General features: G+C 38.3%; 1 protein-coding gene across 4 annotated transcripts in view; it reads right to left on the reverse strand.

Moving 5' to 3' along the window:
* KHDRBS3 (KH RNA binding domain containing, signal transduction associated 3) overlaps nt 1-23905 on the reverse strand; it is a 92251-nt gene that overhangs the window by 2663 nt on the left and 65683 nt on the right. For 3 of the 4 annotated variants that reach the window (XM_062626979.1, XM_062626978.1, XM_062626977.1), the window contains 3 exons: nt 19256-19338; nt 5062-5120; nt 1135-1749 (listed from right to left, as the gene is read on the reverse strand). In XM_062626979.1, the coding sequence (XP_062482963.1) occupies nt 1658-1749; nt 5062-5120; nt 19256-19338 (234 nt within the window). In that variant the 3' untranslated portion in view covers nt 1135-1657. Of the gene's footprint in view, nt 1-166; nt 224-1134; nt 1750-5061; nt 5121-19255; nt 19339-23905 lie in introns of those variants that run through there. The other variant, XR_009966307.1, reaches the window with a different exon arrangement.

Consider the following 23905-nt stretch of genomic DNA (forward strand, 5'->3'; position numbering starts at 1 on the left):
ATAGCTTTTCACATCAGAACCGAACAGAGCCAATGATTTCTGATGACCTACAACTTAGTACCTGCACTGATTACATAAATTAAAGGCTTGTGTATAAAGACTTAAGGACCTGATCAAATGCTCTTTTACTCATGTGATAATTTCACAGATGAGTGAAAATACCTACCAAAGCATCAGAAGATTCAGTTTTTTGTTCTTTTGGCTGTCCAAGGAGGTGGGTTTCCTGACAAGAGAAGAAAAAAAGATGTTTTTACTAAATTTAAAAGGTTTCCAACTAATAACTAAAGAAAACAATGTAAATAAAACTATAATTAATAGAAACTTAATAAACAAAAAGCTTTAGGTAACATCTGTAATGTTTAAGTTACTAGAATTTATGGGAAAAGAATATATTACAAGCTATTGGTTATGAGGTTTTACAGTTGTTTAATAGGGAATAGTTTGACCAAATTTAACTAGCTAAGCTAAGGCTTTTTAGACTACTGATACAAATTAAACCTTTTAAAAGGAGAATTTAGGGTCCTCAAAGTCTTTCCTACATTCTAAAAGGAAACTTGCTAAGTTGCAGCCTCCCTGCTTTTATTGCTTATATTAAAGATAAATTAAGTGAGATTAAAATCTGATTTGATTTATTTACCTTTGCAAATGAAGACCGTTTTAAGGGTTACACATCCTCTGCCTCTGACGAAAGCGACCTCAATTAGTCAAGTCAGAAAGTCTTTAAAAGCTTTGTGTTTATTGCTTCCAGCACGGAACGAGGTGGTCATTAAGGTACCAAAATGCTCTTAAAAATTCCAAAGTTGCACTAGTGAAAAAATGCTCAACAAGATGAAAAACTAATCACAGCTTTCCAGAAAATTCAGCTATTTTAAACCATTTTTAACCAAAAAATAAAGATTTTGATTTAATGTGGCACTCAAGCAGATCCATACCATTTGGATACTTTAACCAGCATTTAATCTACTGTAAGTATATATAGATAACATTTAGGTTTATACCATTGTTTTAAAGAAGTGGTGCAATGTTTAAGATGAGCCTTTTATGGTGATCGCTGTTAAACACTTCTCCCTGTTTACTACTATTTATGGAGTTTTATTATCAGATAAAGCATAAAATTAATCTCACACACACTGATTTTCTTTCAAAAGTTTATTTAGTATCAAGCAAGGGCAAAACTTTGCTTAACACTACAGAACATTTCAAGACTTGAGTTACAAAATACCACATTATTTGCATTTGGAATTGGCTTCCCTTTTTACGCATGTTTGCAAAGAGAGAATCTAGCAAATGACTGAAAAGAAAAGCTAAAAATTAAACTGCTGAAAACCTTTAAAATAAAAGGTTACGCTTCTGTTAAAAGAATGGACTAACAGATTTAGTAAACCTATTTTTCTGTTTAACACTAGTTAATCAAAGGTTATTTTTTTGATCACCTATTTTGTCTCAAATACAGTTTGGAAATAACAAAGTTCCTCGGTTTACATTTCTTTCTGTCCAGGTTGTTCTTTCAACAAAAGATTTTAAGGTTCAGTCCATCCATTCAGGGTTTTTTTATGCGCTTTGAGTTAATAAAAAGGGATTGTTCATAGAAAAAATTACTTTGAACAGTATACAGGACTGGTGGAGATTGGATATTTCACAACATCAGACAGTACAATCAGTATCTGGCATATGGCTGGTCTCTGTAGACTCCTTTTGTTGTCCTTGCAGGAGGTGCCTTGTGTCGCGAGTTGGTCCATTCTTCTTGACCTACAAGAAGGGAAACAATAGTTAGAGCCCTTTCAGTGTTCTCAGGTGATGTATTTATTTTGTCCTTATTGAACTGTGAATTAAGTAGCAATATTTTATTTACAAAGTCTAACAATTGACCCAAAAAATCTGTGTACAACACATAAGCTATCCCACAATGCACATAACAGCAGGGAGCGAGACAGGCTAACAGCAAAAACATACAGGGCTCTGGCATTCAGGTGGACCTGCTTGTTGCAGAAACACAGGAATGTCAGCTACAGTAGCAGACCTACAAATAATTATGCTGGGATTAAATGAATGGAGGATATAAATTCCACATAAGCAAATAAGCTACGCTAAGTTCCTTGGCATCAGTACCAACTTAAGCTTAATTCAGATATGCGATCCAATAGAGAAAAGCCTCCAGTATCACCACAAACACATGTAGCTTCCAATAATCTAGGGGTAATGTCCAGCCTCACTATAAGCATACACTTCTCCTCTAAAATGCAAGACATACAAAGGCAGATTATAAAAGTATTGAGAGCAAGGAAAATTGCTTCTTTGAACTGACAATGAAAGAAGTTTTTAAACAAACTATATTTAACACTTCATAATCCTATTGCATTTCACTGGTAATAAATATTAACAGAAAGTAGCAAAGTGCTGTCTTAATTTAGGGTCATACTGTGCCAGGTATTTACAGCAAGAGGGAAAATACAGGGCCATATGAAGAGCATAATGAAACAGCACTTGGGTAAACTTCAGTCAAGTAAACACCAGAGTACTAAATCATCCCTGAAAGGCAAAAGCCAAAGCACACACACAATAAAACACCAAAATAACAAGAAAACCCCAATGAAAATAAAAGCCACCCACAAACACCACCCCTCCCCAAATACAAAGCAAATACATCTGAAAACAGTGCTATGTATTTCCTTGTCTACTTTGGGAAAATTGCCCTGCCCTGAGCAGAGAGGTGTGAACCCAATGCAATCTGGAAGCTAAGGCTGGAATTCAAATGTACTGTAATCTAACACACAGGCATCATTTTGTCTTTCTAGCCCATTAGAATAAATAAATCAAAGTTAACATTCAAAGAGCCCTGCACTTTGAATGATAACTTGCTCAGATGATAGTTAGCTGAAATTTTGTGACAAGAACCTTGTAAATCAAGGGTCCAATTTCACAATTTCTTCATAGAAATCTCATCCTAACTACTTTAGTTTTTAAACTGTAGGTGTTTGCCTGCACAACCCAAGTTATACATCATAGCTCTGTGGCCAGAACATTTGCCCAAGAGGTAAAAGTTCAAACTTGGTATAAAAACTGGAGGCTTGTGCGTCAGGCAAGTTGCACAGGAATCTGATAACAGCAACATACTTGAGAAGCAACCTCTTGTGCTGCTTCATCACACAGAAAGCAAGGCTTGTATTAAGCAAGGAGAACCCGAGCCTAACAATAAAAGCTAGGGGTAAGAATTAAAGATATCCCAGCTTTTAAGCACCACTGCAAGGAACTGTTTAAGCGCAAAGTTGATTACAGTTTAAGGGGAATGTTTGCTCCTTTTCAAGCAATTGGTCCTATCTCTGTATGATAAAGTCACATTTTTATCAGCTTTCATTTTGGTGCCGTTCAGGGATCCGAATCCTAAAAATGCTGATATTCATCTCTCTGGACTGGCAAGTGAGCTTCTCAGGAGGAAAACTTTAGGTACTTCCTGGGAATCTGTGTTTCCTCATGGCCAGCACTAGGCAGCTCTCTGCTCACTATGCAGCTTCATGAATTTCTAGCTCGAGGCACCTAATGTTCTTTACATACTGTAAGGATGGTTGTTAGCATCTAACTCTGCATTTAAGGATGCACTTGAAGGTCAGCTATTTAAATAAAGTGGATAACTATTTGTATTTGCAAGAACATGGCTGTAACCCATAATCATTCTTCAAGGTATTTATGAGTCTTCCTCTCAATTTGAGTAAATACAACACTTAATATTCTGAGTGGCTGTGCTTTGATAAATACAAAAACAACTTTAAATGCAAAAGCAATGAAAAAATCCATATTTTCAACCTTAAATACCACAGCCCACATAGGCTGATGGGGAAACCATCTACATTAATCAATTTCTTATATTTCCTCCCCATCAAATTTACATTCACAAAATAGTCTTACAAGTCTTACACTTATAATGGAAAACAGTTTAATGCTGAAATAAAGATTTAAGATATATATATATAAATCAACACCAGTTGAAAGCGCTGGGGGATAGAGGAATTTCAAGTGACCTCTTTTGATGAAGAGACTTTCCCTTTAAAGCAAAATAATTACATTAAGCAGACAACACTGAGTAAACTTCTGTATGAGTTGCATTTATCACAACTTAGTTGAGTTCATTTTAGCTCCCAGCAGGAAGCATTTTAAATGGAGGTCAAGAAATACACCACAGAAGACTAAGTAGAGCTCTAAAATCACTGAGGCATCCATAAACCAGAATCACAGCTCCTTCACACTAGTTCCTAACAGTCCTCCAGTGTTTGAGATTTGAGAGATCTAGACTAGATTTCTCTGATCTCTAACCAGAGATTTAACATTTATCCCTTACGCAAAGGTGCCTTTCAACATGCTTTATGCTCCTAATCCATAACAGATTTCGCTTAATTAAGGTGTCACTACCACACTTCTAGGTTTAAAAAAATGTGATCTTTAGCACTGGCATATGTTTTTTGCTTCATTATGCACTGTTTTGTCTCCATATGAGTAACCCACTGCCCTCATGTCTATTAGCTACCTAAAGTGCCTCCATAACCTTTACATAATGACTCCCTGCTCGATTTCCCTACACTGATGCATGAAAGTTAACTAATACAAAAAGACCATACGAGTCTAAAATGCACTCAATTAGGCCCTGACTCAACTGAGAACTTCAGCATGTCCTTACCTGGTACTAAGATTCTTACCATTAGCAAGTGTGGCCAGTTGTGCCATACTAGCAGCATTTGCTTTCAGCTGCAAACAGCTCCTGAAAAAAGGTCCTATGCCCCATGTTTTTGCCTTAAATCTCATTGAACATGACAGGAAAAGGATACTTGATTTAGATTCTGATATTCTATTTCCTTGATTTTAGTTTCACACAACTATGTCCGCTGAGAGACCACAGACAATCCCCTTCAGTATTTTTCTCAATAACCACACAAAGATCAATGTGGCGATGCAGGGATCACTGAACAGCTGTTACCCAGGGCAGAGCTGAAGCTTCTCTTATAGGAGTTGTTTGATTGTATCTTTCCAAGAGTGTACTACTGTAGTCATTCAGCTTACAAAGCTACTCACCATATGATTCGTATGTTTCTTCACTCAGTCCATGGCCATAGTCATAGTAATCTGCTCCACTGTATGAAAGGAGGGAAACAGAACAAGAAAAGCAGTTACATTTTAAGCAGTGCTTATCATTACACATTCTACCTTTGAAAAGAAGAAAGCTTAAAGGATTATAGACCTGTCTTAAGACAGGTAAGCACTCATATGACAGTGAGAATGTAGGTGCTGTTCGGTCATTTATTAGAAGAGAAACTACATTTACTTTCATTAGGATATTTTCCATCACTGAACACCTGATCCACAGTGTTAATGTGGATGTGGGAATTTTATGTTTAAAATCATATCGTTGGGAAGGTTGAAGATCTTACAATTGCCAGCAAAGGAAGAGTAGGAGGTGTAGGTGCCGAACCAATTCATTTGTCAAACTTCTTTTCATAACCTACTGTTGCCACGTGTTTTGCCTTTGCCTCTTTGAATTCACTGATAGAAATGCAATAAAGGACATAGCAACTATATAAATCTCTGATCAGCGAGTTACTTAAGTGTCTTCAAGACAAATGTACCTCTATGCAAATGCTACCATTTTAACAGGCAAATAAGTAACAACAGGAACCGAGTTAAAAACAGGAATTTAGGATTGTTAGGATCCAAAAGTATGAATACCATTAACCATAAAAGAAAAGTCTTTAGTTTCATGACAGCATTTGTATGTGTATTAAGATCATTGAATGGAAGCTGAAGAACAAGTCCTGTTACATACTGCCTTCCCATAATGCTTTCATATTTCAGGTAAGTATAGCTATGTGTAATTTTTTTTACACAGTTGACAGAAGTCTGTTAGACATGTTTGTAGGGCATCAAAAGAAAGTCTGTTTCTTTCCTCTTCTTTCTAACCACAGCCAGACCCAGGGCTGATAATATTTGGAAGACACTCTAAACTGATGATATAAAGTCATTACCTTGTGAGTGAGAAGGAAATAGCTAATATATGATCACTTGCAGGTAATTACTAATATTGACAAAATGTTTCTATCATTAGATTGATTGCTAACAGATTAAAAACCTGAGAGAAAAAGCAATTTACAGCCTGAACAGGAATTAGCAATAGCTTGTTGCATTTGGGCTGTTGGTGATTTAGTTTCTTTTATTTTAATTACAAGGTTTCAAATCCCACAATATAATCAAGGCCAGAATCATAGGATTGTTTGAGTTGGAAAGGACTTTAAGATCATCCAGGTCCAACACCCCATGCCATGGGCAGGGAAGCCTCACACTAGACCATGTCACGCAAGACTCTGTCCAACCTGGCCTTGAACAGTGCCAGGGATGGAGCATTTACCATATTTCTGGTGTGTATCTAATGTGTGTGCAAATGTATATCTGAAAAGTATGGCTGAGTATTCATTATTGCTACTATAAGGCTTCCTAAACAAAAACTTAACCAGAATGCCCTATGAAGTGCATATAAAAGGTATCTGTATAAGCCTTTATGTTATCTGTGGTTTGTCAGTCCTGTGCTGGGGACCCCAGAATAACAAGGCCAAAGTTTGAAGTGTTAAGAAATAACAATTTTGCCCTGCAGCAGCTTTATTCTGACCACCAAATTAAAACCGACATTCACTATCCTTCCACACAGCACTTGATTATTTAAGGCTGTCAACAAGTTTAGAAGTCTACAGCAGCTGAGCCCTATCCCTGTATCTGTCAAACCTGTCAGAATGACTTTTGTAGAGTTTCATTCCATAGAAAATAACTACTAAACAACAAAAAAGTGTCATTTTACAGAATATAAACTGCAAAATGAATAAATATTAGAAAGAAAAAGCCTCTTTTACTTACACTGGAAGTCTATCATCTCATGACCCATCTCTGTTAACAAACCCTTCAGAATAAATAATCTGTCCAAAAAGCATGTTAAAATGGGAAGACAAGTTGCCTAGTGCAATTCAATACATTGACTTTCATTTGTGCTCTATGAAAAAAGCCAACGTTCTCAGTCCAACTGTATGTTAAACAAATGCAAAAGTTCAGATAAGACAACTTAAAGACTATGACCCAAAGAAAAGGGTGCATGCACATGGGTGTAAGGAGTTCTGGGTAAAAAGGAAACCTTGAAGATCGCTTTATCTCTGACAGTCTGAATAGCTCATGGAGTTCATAACCAAGACCAAAGATAATTGTGCTTTTAGAGGAATTACAGGAAAGTCTGGTATTGTATAGGAAGTTACAGCTTACAAAACTTGTTTCCTCTCCAAAGCAATCACCTGCTAAAGGGAAACCCAGTCAAAGGAACCCGCAATATCAAGCTTCTTTGCAGACTGTACATTTGAACTCATTAACTGAGATAGCCAAGGTCAATTCTGTTGTGAGGAATTAAGTAGTTATATTATTTAATTCTGCCTCTGGACAGAAGGCATGATGTCAATGTGCAAAAGAATCCTTGACTAGGGGTTTTATATAGGTTCTCCGGCAGCTTAGCATTCTGACTGACTATTCAAACTATCTCCCTTTAATTGATTTATTCTGCAAGGAAAGCCCTTTTCTTCCTATTCTTTTCATTTTGGCTCATATAAAAAGAGACCAAAACATTTTCTTTACCTCATGTGCCTCCCTCCTTTCAGAACAAGGGAAAAGCATTCCATGGATCCTACCCTTTTTAACTCAGTAAGACTAAACCTGGTATCTGCTTTGAATTCCTGTGTTTTCTTATGTGAAATGTCTTGAGGCCATTTTCTTCAATTATCTTAATGTTTACTTCTGCAGTTACTTACTTTGTAGATGGATAACTGTGTTACATGCTATAGTCAGTTAAGTTTTCAAGCATCTTCCTAACCATCAAGTAAACAGTACAAGTGCAGTCAACACTGGAGTACTGGCTGCAATTCACATCATTTGTACATAGAGCCCTTGCTTTTATCTCCTCGTATTTAACTTCTTTTGAATCCCCATTCCAGCACAATGTCTTTGGGCTGACACAAGAGAAGACAAGAGATGGCAAAGTAAAACACACTTGGATATTCCATGTCAATATAGAAACTTGGAACCACCTGATGATATAGAATGATTGGCAAACAACAATAAACTTAGGTCTAACTGCTGAGGGCTGGCCATTAATCCTACAGTGTTTAGAGGAAGGGTGAAGTAAGGCTTGAGTAGTTTAAAGCCAGGGGGAAGCACCCCTTCTGTGCTCAGGAAACAGCCTAAGAGCAGCCTCAGATTCTAACACTGCATCACTGATAAAGTAAAGCCTTAGAAGAGCTTTTTTATCTAGTAACACAGAGGACAGGGAAGCTTCCTGCCATTTCTCTAGAACCCCTGTGCTGTGAGAAGTGTCTTAAAATACTTTAATTTAGAGGTATTCAACATAAGCCTTCAAAGGTCTTATGGAATGACCTGAATTTCTCGGGCTTTCCTGCTAAGCTGATTGTTTCTGAAAATATCTTGACAAACCATAATAAAACCCCCCATATCTTCATGAAAAAACAACCCCAATAGCAGTAACTCCTCTTGACATGATGGTTAAGTCTTAGGAACTCTCACCTTTTATACTGTATTAACTATTAGCTTGTTCTTTCTAGACAAGTTAGAATATTCTCTTGGGACAGATAACAATGGTAGAGTTTTGACCTAACACTCACAAAGGTATTGGAATAGGTCACTGGGCTACTTCTGGGACAATTGTAGAACAAGCATGTCAAAAACACAGTGCAAGTGGTCAGTGGTATTTCCAAAGAAAGGATAACGGTAGTCAAAACATAAGGCGATTAATAAATGCAATTGTCATGGCTCTTTAGATCTGATACAGGCATCTTTTAGCATCAGCATTAGGCCATTGCTGTGTTTGAAACAGAAGTTGCAGTCAGGCTCCCTGCCATACTAAGGGGAGACTAAAAGGTCTCTGAAAGCTTACTGGATAAGCCCAGACTTAAGCACTGACAAGCCTGATTACTGGATTTAAGCACTGAGGGAACTGAAAGTTTCTTCATCTTCAGGAATGAAAAACAGGCTTTGCAACCAGTTCAGCTTCTTGCGATGATTTGTAGGGAAAACCAGAAAACAACATCTGCTCTCTTTCGCACATGGGCATCACTTTGTGACTGATCCCTTTATACAGAAGCCAGAGCAGTTTCAGAAAGCGATGAAAACCCCCTTCCAAACACCAAGGTTTCCTTTTGTGCTATGAGGAGCTCCACAAGCATCACCTTTGTCTTTCTACACACTGGTCACATAGAACAGGAAAGCAGAAAGTACAAATGAGAATCGCTAGCAAGAGGTAGACCCTGACTGATATGATCAGTTCTGAATAGAACCCTCCCACAAGGACAAGCTTCTTTCTATCAGGGCTTCATGCTCAGCTGCTTCTGGTACCACAAAGCATCCATCAACAATAAACCGGAAGAGTGTCCCAAATGTTATTGCCAAGACAACAATCACTGTAGTGAAGCTTCTTACAATGCCATAATTGTCTTGAACACAGTTAAGTACATTCTTAATGCTTTTGTGGATCACTAGAACAGCTTATTCTATAACCCAGCACATAGCAGGATAGCATAAAACCAGGTTATCAAGAGGAGATCCACATCTTTCATCTTGCAGATAAGACTTTTATTTAATGCCCAGTTCTGCTACTTCCTAGCACGAGGATTTGGTACATACTTTAATCCCTCCATCTCAGCTTACATCTGTAAAAAGAATGATCTCAATGCACCTGACATATATGAAAGCTTTATAAAATAGAGAAAAATGATGCAATCTTCCTTAACTTACATCCCAGTGTACTCATACAGATAATACTCGTAACAAATCCATTACCTATTAAAGATGGCCAGAGTGCCCCCTCAAGGATTTCCTTAGCCATCACTATCTGGAAATTACTTTTTATGGCGTAAGTTGTAATAAAATTCACTTCTAAATAGTGAAATGCCCTCAGGCATCTGCATTCTGGTGCTCCCTACCCAGCACAGAACTGGATCTACACATTTCTAGCAGAACTCTACACAGCTCCTTAGAGCTACCAGCTTTACCATCTGAAATGTCATTACTGCTGTCTAAACTCATTCAGTCTTTTTCCACCACTCCACCCATCTCTCATCACTCAAAACAGGAAAGGTAAAGGGCAAGTAGCAGAGGTGACTGAAGCACAAGGCACAAATAAGGCTTTTCAGGAACAGCAGCACCAGGGACATAGAGCTTTACGCTGAAACTGTGAACAGAATCATAGACATACAGCAACAATCCATTCCTAGAGATCAGACATGCTAAATGTCAACATTTTGCCATAAAAGCAAAAGGAAAGCAAAGCACCAGCAGAAATGAAATAAAAAAATAAAGCAAGAACCAGCAGAAAGCCTAAAAATTTCAGGCTGTGTAAACATCAGCATTTTGGTTTGGTCTGTGAATTAGAACTGAACCCCAGCCACCCTACATCACATTTGCCTGGTTTGCAAAGCAGTTGGGGAAGTGAACTACACTGCTATCAGGAAACTAAACTGGAAATGTTAAACTGTCCAGGTTTGTACCAAATGTGTTCCTACCGCTAAACTGAGAACAGAGATGTGAGGCAACATTAACATTAGAAAAAAAACACATTTTCTCTCCTTTCTTTCCATGCATCAACTGTGCCACATGTTCTTCTCCGTAAATAACTTACATTCTAACTTAGATTCATCATAGAATCATAGAATAGTTAGGGTTTGAAAAGACCTTAAGATCATCCAGTTCCAACCCCCTGCCATGGGCAGTTAGTCAAAGAAACTTTAGACAATCCACTGCAATACTGCAAAGAGTTGTAGGTATTGTCCCATTTAATTCTTGGTTATCCCTCGAGTCCTGCCTAAGATGCTGTTAAGAGATCAGAGATGTTCCCTGTCACAGACTGGAATACACAACAACACTGCCTCTAATACCTCATCACCCACAAAAACTGCACAGATGGTAAATCACCATTCTGTCATTAGAAGCACTACTAAGACATACATCAACCTACTTGTCTTTCTAATTTATTGAAGGGACAGCACAACTTTCAGCAGTTTCCCATACATTTGATACCCTTACTCATCAGCTGAAATTGAGGAGCATTTAAGAGAAAAAAGTATCATTCCGTCCCAGTTTTTATCATAACCAAAAAAATATGTGCACCATCAAGAAATGTATTTGGTTAAAGAAAAGATTATATTTGATTGTTTCCAGGGCTGTATAATCAGAAGAATCTGTCAGATCTTAAAAGCAGTGCACTACCACACTGAGATCTTTCCTAAAGCACCTTACGTCAGCATGGTCCAAGCTTTGTCTCTGCAAGTGCAGAAAGTCAGATTTCTCTTGTGTTGAGGACAAATTCAATCCATTTTGACCTGTCTCTTACGTGCGCGCTACTACTTCTACCAGTGGGCTTCCAGTGCATTACATACAATTATCACCTGACAGTTACACCATGATAAACCTCAAATTCTGGCTGTTACTAAACCATGCTTCTCACATCACTTGAACAATACCAAAACTGTGCTTAAAAGCACAATTTACAGCTCTTTTTACTAGAAAAGGAGGAGAGACAAGACCATTTTAAGACTTCCCTGCAGCCATCTCCCTTTCCTAATGTTGCCCAATTAAATAGATTATTTCCTTATCAAAGAAGCAATACTTTTATTCTCTTGAAAGCAAACCAAATACCACAGGACAGTTTTAGAGAGAAAACCACAATTTTCATACTGTTAGTAAGCCAACATAGCATGTTAACTGTTTCCTAAACATTTAGGCATAGGTATAATTACATTTAATAGGAAAGCCATGAGGAAAACCATGTATTTTTTTTTTTGTATCTAAAAAGCATTTTACCAGGGCTAATTAGTACAAAAGGAATACTAGCATTTCTGAAAGGGATATAATCTACTAACGTCAATGTGATGAGGATTCTTAAAGTCTTTTCCAAAACTGAGTACACCGTGGCATACAATACTCATTATGTTTTTTTCCATCACTCCAATTGCCTTAATCTTATTCCTGCTTACTGAGGTTTCAAACCAGATTTTTGTAAAGAAATCTAAGGAATTAAAACATCTGCACTTGGCACACAATTAAACCTGTATGTGCTATTGAGGCACTTCTAAATCATAGAATGGTTTGGGTGGGAAAGGGCCTTAAGATAATCCAGTTCCAACCCCTGGCCATGGGCAGGGACACTTCACTCTACACCATTTCACCTGAGGCTCTGTCCAGCCTGGCCTTGAACATTGCCAGGGATGGAGCATTCACCACTTCCCTTGAGTAACCTGTTTCAGTGCCTCACCACCCTCACAGTAAAGAACTTCTTCCTTATATCTAACCTGAACTTCACCTGTTTCAGTTTAAACCCGTTATTTTATCTTGTCACATTTTAACAGGTAAAAAAAGGAAAAAAGAAAACATTTATCTGAACATGAAGAACTAGTTCTGAAAACACTGCAGAAAATCTCTTCCTACAGTATAAGCATTAAAATGAAGCAGGAAACCACATGGCAGGGGTTTTCAGATCAAAGATAAAAAATAGCATAAACAAGCTAATGTTTTAGGTTTTATTGGCACAGAATTACAACCTCCGATAAGCTTGTACACACCAGGTGTGCACAAGCAACAATTACAGAGTACTGGCCATGTGCACTACCTCCAGGAATCAAACTGCTGTGGATTGATTTGATTTACAAGTCAGAGCACAAAATACAGACACAGCTACTAGCAGTAAAATTGAGAGAATTACATCTTGAAAAGCTACAGTAACAGACACTGCTTTGCATATAATGCATATTTATACATCCTGGAAAAGCATGATTGCTGACAAACCTAACAATGTAAATTTAAAACACTGAGGATCACAAACAAAGTGTTAGCAATTAGCTTTCGAATACCAATAGCAACATCTCCATATGCCAATTTCAAATCCATACACTCAGCTCTTTATGAAAATACTCCTCCTATAAACAGCAATGTCACCATCTTTTGTACAGCTGCTAAGCAGTTTCAGAACACACCTGAAAATTTGAGTTCCCAATGGAAAATGAAGGTTTTGCAAGAACTAAATACTGGGAATCAACTTCCCTCAAAACTGAAGGGCACAAAACCAGGGATTTAAAGATTTGAAGGATTTTAGCAAACCAATTTAGTTCTATTATTTAGGCATCAGTTGAACAACAGCCACTGCCAGATTTCAAGGTGTTTTAGTTCTCTTTGCAACCTGATACCCAGTTACTTAGTTCTTACGTATCACAAGCTACAAAACTCAACCTTGCAAACCATGAGATGTTCGTGCATAGTCTTTGAAGAAATTTAATGGCTTAAATCAGTCACTGTTAAACAGTAAAGAATGCAGCCTCACAGCTTGGTGTACACAACACTGCATCTTCAACATGCCTAGGACTTACCATGTAGGCAGTTATCTTTTTATGCTTTTAGATAAATGAGCTGAAATAAAGTCGCAGCATGTACTTCTCACTCCCAGGCATATTAAGCAATAAACAGAATAAATTAGAGGCACCGAATAAACATAGGTATACTAAAGAGAAGTTGCCAATTCCCTCAGCTCAGACTAGCTTGACCAGGTGGCTCTAAGGCTCATAGGCTACTTGCAGTTATTTGAGTGTATCACGTTTTGGTATGATATGAGATGGTAGCAATTATTGTTAGATATACAAGAGCAGCAACTGAGAAACAGTGTTAAAGCCAGTGGCACAGTGGTGGTTGCCAAGAGAAATCTATAGCATTAACAGGCAAATGTGGACAACAGAAAACATTGCAGGAAGCTTTAGACAAAGCCAGCAGTTGCCTTGAGTACCCATCTTTCCCCTTTTATATCACTGTTTAGATTAAATTCTGCAACAGAATATAGGTGAGATTGCCCTGACTGAAGAGGTAAAACAGTTTTACAGTTATAATTTAACACAAATGACATTACTATATGAAGGACTTGCCCCTACACAGACCCAGGCATATAGTTGTATGTACTATTCCTCTTACAGTCAGGACTGCTGATGTATGTTGTATGTAAAAAAACAACATAGCTAGACGAAAGCTTTTTGTCTCTCTCTAGGAAAGAGATCAAGTTTTAAATGCTCACAGTCAAGCTTAAAGAAGTTATGTGAAACTTCTCAGTGCTATGAAGCAGCCAGATGGGACCCTCTCCACTTATTTTTTGTACTACAGTAACTGTGTTAGCCGTTCTCTTTTGATAGCAAACTTAAAAGCACACAGTAAACCTTCAGTGCTGTTGGAGAGGTAACAAACCCAGCCCCCTTTCTCAGCAACCTTGTCACATAATCTGAATTTCAGTAACAAACCTCATTCTCTGGCATGTTAACTCTCTGCAGCATCTGTCACTGCTATGAATGGTTGATCATAAGTACCTCTGTAGTCATCTCAATGCTATTAAGCAGATGGCAGCGCTAAATCCGAATGATGTAGTACATCTCCCTGGTGGACTTTGTTTCCATACACTACCATTATTCTACAATTTCTCTGTGATAAATCTTGTGTATTCTAGAGAACATTAAACACTGACCTGACAGTGACGATTTATTAGCATCCATTTCCCTTCGCTGTATTACTGTCTTCGCAAACACTTGTGTGGATCACGTGTGGAGCCAGTAAGGGACAAAACCACTTTTGCTCAATTGGAAACACATATCAGAGACTTAAAATAAATAGATTTTTTTCTTCATGCTGAAAATGCTTAAACTTGTCTATAAATTGAAATGAAGACCCAACTAAATGCTCCTGATTCCTCCACAATACTCATCTTTGAACTTTCATAGTAGAATTGATCTAGCATTAACATCAGGCCATTAACACTACTTTCCTGCAGTAAATCCAAGTAAAGAATTACAGGTCTAGACAGACTTGGGGAAGTCCTTTAATAAGAGTCAGCTAGGTTGTGAAAGGATGCATACATGCTGGTGAGGGAAGCTGACAAGGCTACATGCATCTGACACAGGCAGTTATCCCCCCTAGGAATCACAAGTATGGTCTTTCACACTTACGTTAGACCATGAATTGCAGAATTCCAAGAAAGTCTGTTGTACAACTGCCCATGTTAAAGTATTACATGTGTATATGGAAGAAGCTTTATGAAAGAATTGCTGACTGCATGTGAAATCTGCCCTGCACAACTGTAACATTCAGTCTAATCGTGCTGCTCCCCTTAGCTAGGCATTGAGTACCAACCATAAATGATCACAGCTTTTGACAGCTCTATTACAGTAAAACTTCCTCAGCTACTTTAGAATCATAGAATACCAGGTTGAAAGGGAGCTCACGGATCATCTGGTCCAATCTACCTTGGCAAAGCATGACCTACACTAGGTGCCCCAGCACCCTGTCTGGCTCAATCTTCAGTGTCCGACACTGGGGAACCCACCATTTCCCTGGGAAGGTAATTCCAATGGCTGATTGTTCTCATTGTGAAAATTTTCCAGTGCCCAAACCAGAATCTCCGGAGGAGTAACTTGTGTTCATCACCCCTTGTCTTTTCCATGTAACTCCATATGAAAAAGGAGTCTCCATCTCCTCTGTAGCCACCATTTAAATACTGGAACATGGTGATCAGGTCTCCGCTAAGTATTTGCTACCCTTGGGTTTTTAGAATTTGAGAATTGTTTTGTTTTGTGCTATTATAACAATTCTGAAAGCCCAGCTGATGAACCATCCTACTGTACCCTGGTATAAATATCTAACAATCCTCTGCAAAACACTATAAACAATTTAATTACATCTCTTCTAAAAATAAATCAGTTAAGATGTTTAGTCAAGCTTAGTACAGCTCCAAGGGATATTTTGAAGTCTTTTTGTCCATGAAAAATAATTCTGTTAAAAGACATCCTCTCTTTGAGGCTTTGTTCCACAAAAACAACTGTGGACAAGAAAATGTTTTAGAGGAAAAACAATTTTATAGGATTACAGGGCATTAAGATAAATGAGAACTTGGAGGACACTCTGATGTTTCTCTCCCTATTAGTGCTGTGATAAGTTTTATCTGAAGCGTCAGATTGCCACGCTTAAGCAAGAATAATGTCTCGCACAACATCAAATAAAATACCATTAAACTTTTAAGTAAACATTACTTGGTAGCAGCAAGCAGTTGGGCTGTGCAAAGGAAGTTTTTGTAGAGGCATGCGAAGTCCCAGCTACCGCAATGCACACAGAAGTAAGAGTTTGCTGGGTTTTGTATCTGAACGTAACACCCATCCTAGTGAATCAGATTCAGTTGTTTCTGGGAAATATTCTAGAAATGGCAAAATTACAAACAATAAAGGAGGGTCACGCTCTATTGTACTGAACAGCCAAAGTTGAACGTATTCCCGTATTCCCCCAGACAGGTATCATAGATGTACTGTAAAGCAGTCTCATCTTATACATTTAGAAGACTACGAGAGGTATTTCCTGAAATTTCCTTGAAATTTTCCACCTTTAACAGAAGAATCAGTATCAGCAAAAGCTTTTAAACAAAAAAAATTAGTATTTCAACTGTCTTTACTGTATGACACATACATTGTGCACAATGCACATGTGTGAACATTAACAGATTTGATGAAGTGCAGGAAAAGGGTTCACATACTGAAAAGCTATTGCAAATTTGATGAGCAAACCCTCTTTTCAGTTTACTAGTTCTCAAATTTCCTCTTTAATACACAATATCAATATCTTCTCGATTAATAGTATTTCTAGTATGTCTTGATATTAATTTCTTAGGATTACTACTTTCAACTTACAAATAAAATAAGTTATTTTTCGCATGCTAGTCACACAAATGATGTATTTTAAGCATGTGAATGCCCTCTATGTGCAAATGCCTTTTCCTTCCATGCCTTATGAGGCAAAATATCCTGAATGATGTAAAGCTAAATGATAAAAAAGCTTTTCCCTAATTTCCTTCAAAGTAGTAAGGGCATTGCAATGCACCTACATGATAAATCTTATTGGTTACAGAACGGCATTTTGCAATATGGGCTATTTCCTATTCAGATTCAAGACAGGAATGCTGTTCTAGGTAGCTCAGATGGCTGTTTATAGTTATTACTTTCTTCCTGCCAATACAATCCCAAAAATTTTTGCCAAGCCAGAAATTATGCCAGAAAAATCAATGTCAATACCCCATGAGAAACATACAAGTGAATAATTTCTTGTTTTGTTTTACCATGCAACACTTTGTAAAGTTGGGGGAATGGAAGGATGAAGTAATTGTTCAGAAGCTCATGAATTCAACACAATCTAACAGTATATGTATTGTGGTACAATACATATATAGGGAATTATACAGGTAAAACACAGACAGAGATAACTTCATGAAGTATCTCCTTCCAGATGGCTAAGTATGTGTACATAGTATATCTAAGATAACACATATCCTTATGTACTAGTCCTTCACAAGAGCAATTTCAATTTTCAGGAGATGTACTTTTTGCCAATTTCAGTTCAAAGGAAAATTAGTGAAAACCTTAACATGGAAAAAAATCAGATCCAAGTAATGTTTAGTTTTGGCTCAGACAAATGCCTTTGTAATGAAGTCCAAATGTTTGTGTGCAATAAACCCATTTACCAACACTAGAAGCAGTAAAACAGAACAGAATTGCCAACATAAAAGTTGAGGACTATTTTGGTAATTTTCTTTCTGGAAAAAGTCCATTACCAACATCTGCTCTCTAAATGTAACATTCTACAGAGCCTCATGTTTTGCAGGTCCTACACTGCTGCTTTCTTAAGTCATATTATTCTTATTTGGTAGCTTGCAAGACTGTTAGGAGCCAAATATCAGACACAAAGGTATTTTCATTCTGTTAGTTCTCAGCAATAATGACACTTGAACTTTCCACTAAGCTTTTTCACATTACATTATTGTATACAGGAAAATACTCATTTATAGAACAAAATTTAAGCTGGTATATCAACACTATAGCAAAGCAGATGTCAGGTGTAAACAGCTTTGTTCTCAACTTTGCTGTGAACAGTTCTGCACCATTTCAGATAAAACTACACTGTAGAAGTCTTAAATAATTAGCAGAAGGTAAAACACTATCTATTTATCAATATCACAATAGCCACCAGTATCACAGAATCATAGAATGGTTAGGGCTGGAAAGGACCTTTAGATCATCCAGTTCCAACCCCTCTGCCGTGGGCAGGCACACCTCACACTAAACCATGTCACCCAAGGCTCTGTCCAACCTGGCCTCGAACACTGCCAGGGATGGAGCATTCACAGCTTCCTTGGGCAACCCATTCCAGTGCCTCACCACCCTCACAGTAAAGAGCTTCCTCCTTGTATCTAACCTGAACTTCATTTCCCATTTCAGTTTAAACCCATTCTCCCTTGTCCTATCACCTTTTCCTACTCTCATTTTCCCAGTGGGCAAGGTTTGAAGCTCCAATCACCCCAAACCACCAAAGCAGTAATGCAGAGCTGTAGCATTTCAACCATTTGCCATACAAGTTTCAAGAAGTTCTCAAAGAATCTGCTACTGATCAAACTAGGAATGCTGGGTCTAAGCAAAAAAGAGTGAGGCTAAATTATAACTCAGTAATAGGTGCACAAAGTTCCCTTTCCAGACATGCACATTATAAGGACCCAACAGTGGGGAAGCCAAGCTTCTAAATGTGTCATGTGATATTTCCCATTATGTTCAAACTATCACCTAACACAAGTAATTTGTGCTACACAGCATTTCCCCATAACTGGAACACAGTACTCCTTGTAATCCACAGAGTTTCCAAATAGCAACTCTCTTTAAGGAAATAAAATGTGAAGAAAATAAATCATAAGTGCTTAAAAACACTGCTGAGAATGAAATGGGAGAAGGAACACACAGAGAAAGATTCAGATCTGTCACAAAGACAACTCCACAGCAGAGAAAAACAAAAGGATGCACTTTTTTTTTTACCACCAAGTAAAGGCAAAATACTAGAATACAGCCATGTTTAAGCAGCAAGAAAAATGCAATCAGCTCTTGTGTTTCAGATTTATGATTTAGCATCACTAAAGCTGATTCAAGTTCTCATTTCTGTTTCTTTCTGATCACTCAGTAACTTGACTGATACGTGATACTAGAGAGAAATCTTATAAAAAGGGTTGTTAAAAGATAACATCTAGTGATTTTTTGCCAGTAAAGATGAAATTGAAAGAAACTGAAAGTAAAACTAACTTCCCAACTGTAGAATATTTCAAATGTAGATAAAGCAGATTAAGACTTACCTTTGTGCTTGAGTGCTATAGCTGTTATCATAGGAATCATAGGTTTGTTCGTCGTAAGCAGTTCCATAGCCATCATCATACTCCTGAAATGATATAAAAGAAAGGTAGTATTAACCATAAGCACAGTCCCAAAGCATAGTAACCTAGATATAAATAGGAATACTCTTCTGAAATGTATGAGACACATACACCATGAAGTGGCAAAATGTTAGTAACAGAAACTACTCCCATTTAGGTCACACACATCTAAGACTAAAGGTTTTAATTACTGGCAGTGTGCTTTGAAAAGATTTTTTTTTAACACTACCTTGTGCAGAGATTGCAAAATTACTTCACATCTCCATATACTTGAATTTAAGCTGTGTGAGGCACCAACCTTCAAGAAAGCTCAGGGGAGCATCTCAAGAATCAAAACATCTGAATAGATATTGTGCAACTAACATTTTTGGTCAATAAATGCAAAGCTCTTTATAGATAACAGATGGGAAAGAAATTCCTTAGAGGTAACACTAGTAAGAACAATTGTTTTACTTCTCTGAATGCCCTCTATATATTTTTCAACCTGTGGGAGTTTAGTATGCATTAACAAAATAAAAGCAAGCATTTCTTACTCCTCCCACATTAGCCACAGTATTTAAGTATCCCCTGTAGTAACACTCTTCCCAGAATAGCACTGGATTTAAATGAAGTTGAACAAGCCACTAACGCCAGCTACAAGCTGCACAAGTTTCAGATAAAAACCAAGTGACAACGATACCAGGTTTTTCCCAGAGAAAGATGTACTACGGAAACCCAGAAACTGTCAGCAGTATGTTCCATCCAGTAACAGAGATAAACATACAGAAAGTAGAAACAATGCTTCCTTTGTACTAATTCCTAGGAAATCCTAATATCCAAATCCTATCCAAATATACCAAAGACCCCTAAATATCCAGCAAATGGTCTTGTCTGGTTTTGCCCGATGAGGAGATACTTTGAAGATATAAGGACCAAGAAAAATTAAAATTAGGCATTATCATAAATCAGGTGTTTTGAAAATAAGTGTATGCCAAATCCTAGCAAAGTAGATAGTCTCAGGAAAGAAAAAGCTCTTTACCAAGAAAGGGAAGCTTCAAGAACCTTCCAGTGATGACAGAAAACAAAAGGTGACTAGCAGCATCAATTAGGTAGGGATGACAAATGATGCATTGTTTGACCCCAGCAAAACACAGCTCCAACATCTGTAATTGACGGCTTTCTAGACATTGGAAGGAAAGCCTCCTACAGCAGAAGCCAATGACATCCTCAAAACAACTGACAGGAAACTGAATTTGCAAAGAGTTTTTAGCATTTTTTTCCAGGAAAACCAGGCCATCTGCCCATCAGCACTGTTTCACCACCACTAGATCAGTGAGCATTATTGTTTCCAGGCAGTGCTTAGTAGACGGGTGTCTATGAATGTTTGCCAGTACAAATGAGTGACAGCCTGTTCATAGAGCTGGAAGAAGAAATGAGGATCCTTTCAATTGTCTGTTGTAAACTGATCCATGGATAAACAGTCCCACTTCAAAAGGAAATGCATTATCTTTCAGTAATTCACTGTCCTGAAACTAAAAATTAAAACACAGTCCTAGTATTTTCTTTGCCCATCTGATATATATATTTTTATTGATAAGCCATACACTGAACCCACAAAACTATTGCCTCCTGGCAATTATTACAAGCAAGCACTTTATTACTTATTGATGCAATGCACAGACATCTGTTAACAATACAGACACTGATCAACAGCAGAAGCTGTCTGAGCCAACTTACTTGCTCTGCTCCAGAACATTTACATGACATTTTCTCTCCTCTCATAGACTCTCCCAGCTGTGAACCAGCCATCCCTAAGAGGAGCTCCCAAACTTCAAGCCATGCACACCCAGCAGTGGCAACAAATCATAGAATCATAGAACAGTTAGGGTTGGAAAGGACCTTTAGATCATCCAGTTCCAACTCCCCTGCCATGGGCAGGGGCACCTCACACTAAACCATCACACCCAAGGCTTCCTCCAACCTGCCCTTGAACACAGACAGGGATGGAGCATTCACAACCTCCCTGGGCAACCCATTCAAATGCCTCACCACCCTCACAGGAAAGAACTTCCTCCTTAGATCCAATCTAAACTTCCCCTGTTTAAGTTTTAACCCATTATCCCTTGTCCCACCACTACAGTCCTTAATGAAGAGTCCCTCCCCAGCATCCCTATAGGCCCCCTTCAGATACTGGAAGGCTGCTATGAGGTCTCCACACAGCCTTCTCTTCTCCAGGCTAAACAGCCCCAACTTCCTCAGCCTATCTTCATACAGGAGGTGCTCCAGTCCCCTGATCATTCTCGTGGCCCTCCTCTGGACTTGTTCCAGAAGTTCCATGTCCCTTTTATGTTGAGGACACCAGAACTGCACACAATACTCCAGGTGAGGTCTCACAAGAGCAGAGGAGAGGGGCAGGATCACCTCCTTCAGCCTGCTGGTCACAATCCTCTTGATGCAGCTCAGGGTACAGTTGGCTTTCCGGGGTGCAAGCACACATTGGAGCCGGCTCATGTTCATTTTCTCATCAACCAACACCCCCAAGTCCTTCTCCACAGGGCTGTTCTGAATCTCTTCTCTGCCCAACCTGTAGCTGTGCCTGGGATTGCTCCCACCCAGGTGTAGGACCTTGCACTTGGCATGGTTAAACTTCATGAGGTTGCCATCAGCCCACCTCACAAGCGTGTCGAGGTCCCTCTGGATGGCATTCCTTCCCTCCAGGGTATCAACCGAACCACACAGCTTGGTGTCATCGGCAAACTTGCTGAGGGCGCACTCAATCCCACTGTGCATGTCAGCGACAAAGATGTTGAACAAGACCGGTCCCAACACCAATCCCTGAGGGACACCACTCGTTACTGGTCTCCAGCCAGACATTGAGCCATTGACCACAACTTTTTGTGTGCGGCCATCCAGCCAGTTCTTTATCCACCGAGTGGTCCATCCATCAAATTGATGTCTCTCCAATTTAGAGACAAGGATGTTGTGTGGGACAGTGTCGAAGGCTTTGCACAAGTCCAGGTAGATGACATCAACTGCTCTACCCCTGTCCATCAGTTCTGTAGCCCCATCATAGAAGGCCACCAAATTGGTCAGGCAGGATTTCCCCTTAGTGAAGCCATGCTGGCTGTCACCAAGCACCTTGTTTTTTTTCACATGCCTTAGCATGCCTCCCAGGAGAATCTACTCCAAGATTCTTCCAGGCACAGAGGTGAGACTGACTGCTCTGTAATTCCCCCGGTCATCCATTTTCCCCTTCTTGAAAATGGGGGTTATATTTCCCTTTTTCCAGTAATGAAAGCAGAGAACTGAAATTAACCTTTTAACATGGTAGAAGAGCTTTGCCATGAAGGAATCATTGCTTAAGCAATCAGTTCTATTCACATTTACTAAGAACTGATCATGAAAGAAAAGGGGAAGACACACTATTCTGAAGTTACAGTGTATCTGTAACTTCTTGAAGACAAATGAACAAAGTAAATGTGAAATAGGAAGACCCTTAATAAGACAACCAGCAGAATAAAATAGGTTTTCATGAGGTCCATGCTGTATCAGACTTGAGTGTTTGTAGTATCAGCATTTCTCTTCCAAAGAGATGTTGCCCAGGACTCATTACTGTTCGCCATTTGGTGTTAATAAATTGACTACTGCAAAAATTAAGCCCTGCATTATTACATTGTTGAAGGTGGCTTTGATTGCCTTGAAGGATAAGATGTCTGGTTTGTAGTTTATACGTGGGACTCCTGTCACTTGGCATTAAAAAGATCAACTTCTGCTGTTGCAATTACTATAATCTGCTTAAACAGATCAACTCTTCCTGTTTATTGCTGTATTTACATTTATAAAACCAAAAAAAATGCATTAAAGCCACGATAAATATGGGGAACATGCTGCAAAAATCAAACAGGCTTAAAGAGCTGCTCTCAATGGCTTGTTCTATTAAGAGATAAGAGATTTTAATTCCAAAACACTTGTTTATTGTGCACTGTTCCCCTTGAAGTAGCAATTAGGCAGGGACAGCTGAAGTATGTTTCAGAGCTTTCCTTGTATTGTATCTGACACTATTTTCTTAGAGTATTTGAAACCTCTCTTTCAGGTTACAAATAAAGGTGGTCAAGGCAGAATGTTTTACATTTTAGATTAAGTCCACACCACCTGAGTATTTTCTTTCTGAAACAGGCCTCTTGTGACTTCAATAAATGATTTAGTACCTGCATGAAATATCCTTGGCCATCTTGCCTGTTTCTGTACTGTAAGACATCATCCTAACTTAAATTAAAAATATCATGTTTACACATATATAATGAAAATGGACAAGCCAGAGCCTAAATATGGATATCCTGTACTAAAGTACACCACAGCTTCACTGACAAGTGCTGTTACACAGACTTCAGGGTATAATACAAGAATGACATCTCCATAAGATTATTTTAACTGCATCTTTCCTGCTGATTTTTTAGGATGTTTCAGGTGTTTATAAAGGAATTCATTTTTATATTTAAAGCTGTAGTCTTTTATCTGGATGACATCATTTGTGTTCCTACTACCACAAAATGCATATGATGGACTTCCCTCTCTACTCTAATTACAGAAGTC

This window comes from Pezoporus occidentalis, unplaced genomic scaffold, assembly GCF_034315485.1.
Source record: "Pezoporus occidentalis ecotype Australia unplaced genomic scaffold, CSIRO_AGI_Poc_V1 ctg3, whole genome shotgun sequence".
NCBI lineage: Eukaryota > Metazoa > Chordata > Aves > Psittaciformes > Psittacidae > Pezoporus > Pezoporus occidentalis.